Source organism: Asparagus officinalis, chromosome 4 (assembly GCF_001876935.1).
Source record: "Asparagus officinalis chromosome 4, Aspof.V1, whole genome shotgun sequence".
Classification (NCBI taxonomy): domain Eukaryota; kingdom Viridiplantae; phylum Streptophyta; class Magnoliopsida; order Asparagales; family Asparagaceae; genus Asparagus; species Asparagus officinalis.
In genome coordinates, this window is record NC_033797.1 from 121,657,354 (window position 1) to 121,664,043 (window position 6,690).

Here is a 6,690-nt window from a genome sequence, read left to right on the forward strand (position 1 = left end):
GGTCCTTGTTCATATTAGTCACTCAAAGCCTTAAATCTTTACTGTATTGAAACTAGTCCTTTAGTCATCGATATTGCTCTTAGCTCCCTCCAAATTCTTTATGTTATTTTAAAGTTAGTTCATCAAATCATTAAAATTGCTAATAAATCCTCCATTAATTATTAAAATTGCTATTAAGTCCTCCATTAAGTCTTTCTCTAAAAAAAAGTCCTCCAATTCTTATGAATTGTTTCAAGTTGATCACGAGAGCTAGGGATTCAATGGCAATGTCAATGATTCGAGGGACTAATTTTCAAATACCTTTAAGAATTGGAAAGCCTAATAGCAATTTTGAGATTTTAGGACCCATTTGAAGCTATTTTAAAATTAGAGGAACTAATATAAAAAAACTTTTTTTATGAAATACACAAGCTCCGCTACTGCTTTCGTGTATGTAAACCCATCATATGCAAACAAATTAATATCAAAGAAATAGTTCGTAATCCCTCCTTTTATATTTTCTCTTTTAACTTCAACACTCCCAAATAAGTGTCCCCAGATCCGACTATCAAACAAACATATACCTTCTACAACCATATTCTCATACATGAAATGCAATTCAATGATATTTTCATGTACAGATCATTTGTACCATGCCCTTCATAAACTACACTTATTTACGCCTATTTGATACGAAAGATTACATTGGTGTCCTAATCCAGTGTACCATCACACACATATAGTTGTACTATGTGCGACAGTGCTCCCTCTTTAATGAACTAACCTTGTTCACTTAACATAGCATTTGATGCCACCTGACACGCGCTGCAGTGAGGATGCATCAGTTCTTTTTCTCTAGGATTCACTTCATAGAGATTGGACTAAGGTATGTCCTGTCATAAACCTCATTTATCTTGGTTTATTACTAGGCGCAAAAGAAAATAAATATTAACTAAATACTCACTTAGAATGTGAACCACAAGCTTTTAAGCGAAAAAGCAACTTATGTGCAGATATGAGAATAGCATAAGTAAACAATTTGCTCTAGCAAATTTTGCTTGCTATGGACTTTTGTCCAATGAAAAAGAAAAATCTGGCAGTGCTTCAAACAGGTATACCTATCAAGTATAAGCCAAGCAGCTTTACTAGACATAACCTCTTGCAGAATGACTTGTTTGGTTGGTGTGCCGGCAGTAATTTTGACATTCATGCTCACCTGCGAAACGAGACAAAATCATGTAGAAATAAAAGTTAAATAGCATAAAGTAAATAGAATGAGACCATGTCTTTGGACTTGCATGGCATACCCTAGCTGTTGTCTATTGATACACCCATATGGACCATATGGTAGTTGGTTCAAACCAATAAATGCATATCAGACGCAAGAACCATGAACAACAGTGACAACAAAATGTTTCAAACTGGAAACCGCGGTGACCCAGATGGTTAGGAGGTTCTAATATTGCCTCCAAGGTCTTGGATTCAATTCCCATATCAAAACAAAATGTTTCAAACTGCCATATGCGGTAGATATCAAGTTGACCTTTGCAATTAATTAGTCAACTGATTTTCAGGCTGGCTTCTAATATAAAGAATGTGATAAGTTTCGGGCCAAGACCTTCAATATAAATGGCATGTTTGACCTTTCTCATTGGAGGACAAGGTAAACATTGTTGTAACAGATCAAAAACTTTAGTTTAAACAGAAACAAAATTTGCCAGCTGAAATTATATGGCTCAGAATAGATTAAGTTTTTCTCTATCCTCGTGCAAACGGGCATTATGCATGTCAAAGTACGTTTTGACAGTATTCATAGTAATAGGCAAGACCTCAAATAAGATGAAAATCTCGCAACTATGAAGTAATACTAAAAAGAAGTAAAATAACATAAGGTTATCTCAAGGACATAATTCGTAAATTTATAATGCAAAGTGTAATAATGGGTGTGTAATGCAGGCATGTAGATGCAAACAGAATAAGGGGAGATGAGGGGTTGGGGTCAATAACAGAATGTTAAGAGACTTAATTGTTAATTAGACATCTAACAGTAATATCTATCTTCTTGTTGAGTTAAACAAGTCCTAAAAGATGATGATCGACATCAAGCTTACATAAGAGTACAAGACGCATGATATATCTATCTTTTGGTGAGATAAACAAGAAAAGACCATTCATGATTTTCATAAAATTAGTGGAAGGACAAGCCAGATCCCCCATTAACTTCTATTAGACCACTAATGCTTGCCAAGACAGGTGCCTCGCTAAATTGTACGGTGATATAAGTAGCCAAGGAATATCTGCAAGTTACCCTTTCCTCTCTGCAGCTTCTAGCTATTTCTACAAGCATGCTTTCGTACATATCAATTTTCTTCAAGACTTCTTCCTCCAATAACCGAGAACTAGTTCCAACAAAGGAATCTGTGGTTGCCTTCATGGGGTACCCCACTAAACCAAGCAAACAACAAACAGTATAAGGCCATAAAAAGTAAACAAGAAGATCACGAGCAATGGATACGAAAGGAATTTATTGTACTGTGATAATCTTGTGCATATAATAAGAAGGGAAATGTCAGCATATTACAGGAAATGCAGCAGTAATGAAGCTAGAACCTTTGCATTTTATGCCCAATGCCAACTATATGGCTTCATATGACCAATTTATCCATTGAGGAATTTGCAGTCACTTTTGGTGATCCCTGATTACCAAAATGATAAATAATAAATTAATGATCCCCTCATTCCAAACCTCCAGGTTTCTTTAAATTAGACTTGGATTTTTCCCCCCTGCGAATAAGCTAAGCTGTTAACACAACCTAGATTCTGCCTAGTTATCTGAACTATTACTTTCTACGTAGTGAGTAAGCTTTAGAAAGAACCAAAATAGAATAATTGACCCAATAATCGCCTGTTTGTTGGAACTTGCAAAAGAATGAGTGGATGGATTACTAATGCAAAGATAGTGCATCACAGAGTTTATTAAGATACCGTTGAATGTCCAGAAGTGTTCATAAAGGAGGGAGTTATTAAGATCTGCAGAAACTAGCCTTGCTACTTTAATTATATTGCAGAATGTTACAAAGATCAGAGAGCATCATTGATATGCTTGTACTTTAATCGATTGGAAAAAAATATCATCAGAATTTGTAAGAATGACTTCAGGATGAGAGACCAAAGTTGTAAAGAAATTGTCCTTGGGGATTCTGGCAGGTCAACGAACATCCTCCTAAATGGTGCTCCGGCTAGTGGACAATAATGTTCCAGCTGTTGGCTCTTTATATGAAGCATATGTCAAAATGAACTTCATATAGCAGTAACATTTTATTTGTGATTGCTTTACAAATTCCAAACTTACATCTAAGTTTCATTCTTTTTATTTGTAGAAATTTCGAATATGGATCAAGTATTGAAAGTATTTGATATTACTAACGAGAGGTGGAGCGTACAATCACAAGCAATGTGCACATAATCCTAGCGATTAAGTTCAATACATACTATATTTGGGATGAAAGTGCAAAATTCAAATCTTCTTAATGTAACCTCTCAAATGAAATCAACAATATTGGATTTGATTCTATGTTTCTGAAAAGAAAACTTAATCAGTACCTGGTCTTGCAATTAGATAGATAAAATGCTGGCTAAAATTTACTAGACTGATGACTTCAAAATTCCATCAACTTTGGTATCTTTTCTGATTAAGCTCATTACCTAAGAAATTTAACAAATAACAATCATTCTTTGCACGAGTTAGCTAAACATATATAGAACAAATTCTCTAACACCTCATTTAGTACGCGAGAATGAGTGAGAATGGAGTGCAATTCCAACTTCTCATTCATGCTTACCAAACATAATGTGTTTTTGGATGCTAGAAATGTCATTCCTACTTCACATCAATTCCCACTTAATGTGAGAATTGCTATTCCCAATCAGTTATCAAGAGATTAACACTCCCCCTTAAATGAGAATGAAAATAATAAAATAAACTCTAGAATTACTCTTCTTAAATATATTGCCACTTAATTCTCTAATCGCACCCAAACATGAGAATGAGAGTATACATTCTATTCCTACATCAATTCCATTCCATTCCATTCCTACCTTCGTAATATTCTCACTTAACTCCACTCCCGCGTACCAAACGAAGCGTAAGTTTAATTTTGAACAATTGTTAGGTAGACATTTTGCTTCTAAAACGTATTACTTGATCTTTGTTTAAAATTTGCAACAAGATGGTGGAAAAACTTGGAACATAACCCATCCCTACAAAATTACTCATTAGATTTTCAATCAAACAACTTCAGCTTCTACCCATGACTGAATAGAGCACGTTTAATCAAATTGAAGGACAACATGACACAAGACAGGTCAAATGTTCTTGTTCGTGTGCAGGATAATAAATAATTAGCAGAGGAAAACAAAAATACATTTGTAGAATATTTCATTCAAATGTTCTTTACCTAAAATTATGTCCTAGTTCAGTCTTAAGAAAATTGGTTAGGCTGTCAGGAAGAAGTCCTATTGAAAATGGAGTGTAGTCACATGGTTTAAAATTGAAAAGCTAAGGTATGGGAGCATATGATGGTGGAAGAGCCACTGAACAATTGATAATCATCAATATATCCTCGTCAACGACAACAATTTGTGAACGATTATACAAAGAAATTGGATGATCAACACTTCCAATATTACAACTACAATTTGTAGTTGGTAAAGGCCCAAGACAGTAGGGAGTTGATGGCCCCGGTCCACATGGAGGCTTTCTTGACCTTTTGACTAGGACATTGGGGTTTCAACTCCAAGGTATTGATCAACTATAGAAGATTGCTCAATAACTATCTCTCATTCAATAAGGCAGTTAAATAAGAAACTGGAACCTATGGTATTCAGGCGATCATCCCGAGCACGCCCAAGGGGCGGGGCGATGTGGGTTGGTGCAATTGTGCCCCGCACTAAATGCAGGGCTCTGCACGTTCAAAAGGTGTGCGCCTTCCGTGCCCCTCTTGAGCGTGTTGTGCTGAGGTGGGGAGCACCAAAGCATGCGCCCCAAAAATGATACAGTTTTTTTTGAATTAGGTTTCGAGTATGAAACCCGATATTTTCTTAAACCGGATTGATTTTTTAGGATTTTACTTTTGTTTTTTCCGTCGTTCCCTCTCTCCCATCTCAATCACTGGCCTCCTCTCTCTTATCTCGACCACTCGCTACCATTGTTTTAAATATCCCCGACATGGCCCGATATATCCCCCGACATATCCTTTTACAGGGCTTACCGCGACCGATATAGTCACCAAATATCTTTTACCGCTTTTTGAGTATTTTGTGCGATATATCCCTGATATGACCGATATATTAGTCAATATGTTGGCCGATATATGCTTTTATATGACTTGTCACAAAACAATATATAGCATTTGGCAATTTTTGGGCGACTTATTATAATTTTCCTATTATATCAAATGACATTTTGGCCATAAAAAATCAATCCAAATGTTGCAGCACTGATTTGTGCTTTTATTTGTTTTACAATGCTGATTAGTGATTCTAAACATATATTATTTATATTTTGTATGCTTAGATTTTCGTAAGTATGTAGAGATTACATTTTAGTGCATTATACTATATATGAAAACATCTGTTATAGCATTCTGATATTTACCACATATCCCTGATATATCACCGATATCCGCAATCCGATATGAATTTTGGCAATGCGATATTTTCCCGATATCCGATATTTAAAACCTTACTCGCTACTACCTCTCTCCCATCTCCGGTGACCAACAATGAAGCCACAAGCAATGTTCAGAGAATCCACCAACGACCACATCTCCTGGCAGCACTAAAGGTATGCTTTCTTTCCTTTTATCTTTTTGTGAAATTATACTGTTTTACTGGTTTCTTTTGTAATCTTTGGTTTCTTTAGTGATAATCTACTGTTTTTTGACTCTTTACACATGTTTAATACATCTAGTAGACTCTTTTGATGGTTTACGCATCTAACTTACGCTTTTTGATGTTTTATTTATTTCTACAAAGTTTGAGAATTGAGATATTTGATTGATTCTTGCTATTTCTTAGTCCTTTTATGTGAAAATTTATAAATATATTTCTTTCATACTTATATATCATATGTTGAAAAAGATTTGTTTTAGGTGTGCGCCTAACTCCAGTGAGGCGTGCGCATCACAGTGCGCCTTGCACATGGTGCACATAAGGAGACTTTGTGCCTTGCACCTTGATAACACTGACTAGAACACTTCAATGAACAATGAAGAAAATGATATCTTTGCATGTCTAATGGTCTAAATCAATGTTCCTTGCAAGTGGTTTATGTTTGTCCATGTATTGTTGTAATTTTTATGTTTAAAAGGACACAAATAACCAAATTAAAATTTGACTCTTTAGGGGGATTTTGGCAGATACGCATGTACGAGTCGTGTTCGAAATATGGATAGAAAACTGGATAGTCATAAATTATCAGATACACATGAATAGATATCCGAATGTAACACAAGAGCATGCATGGTTGTCTATTTCACATTCGCACAATGCACTAAGAAGGAACTTGGCACCATGTTAATACATTTAAAATGGTGGTTGCCTCCAAAACTTTAGTTATAATCCAAAAATATTTGGTTGGTGTATAAATATGGTCTGATTTAAAAAATATGGGAGTTGTTGTTGAATTAAAATTGTAGCGTGTTTCAACAG

At 35.3% G+C, this 6,690-nt stretch overlaps 1 protein-coding gene across 1 annotated transcript in view; it reads right to left on the bottom strand.

Moving 5' to 3' along the window:
* Window positions 1–6,690, bottom strand: part of LOC109838058 (probable serine/threonine-protein kinase PBL16) — a 29,763-nt gene that overhangs the window by 22,038 nt on the left and 1,035 nt on the right. The window contains exons 2-3 of the mRNA XM_020406512.1: window positions 2,288–2,424; window positions 1,098–1,195 (exon numbers count right to left, since the gene is read on the bottom strand). Coding sequence (XP_020262101.1) covers window positions 1,098–1,195; window positions 2,288–2,424 — 235 coding nt within the window. The remainder of the gene's footprint in view (window positions 1–1,097; window positions 1,196–2,287; window positions 2,425–6,690) is intronic.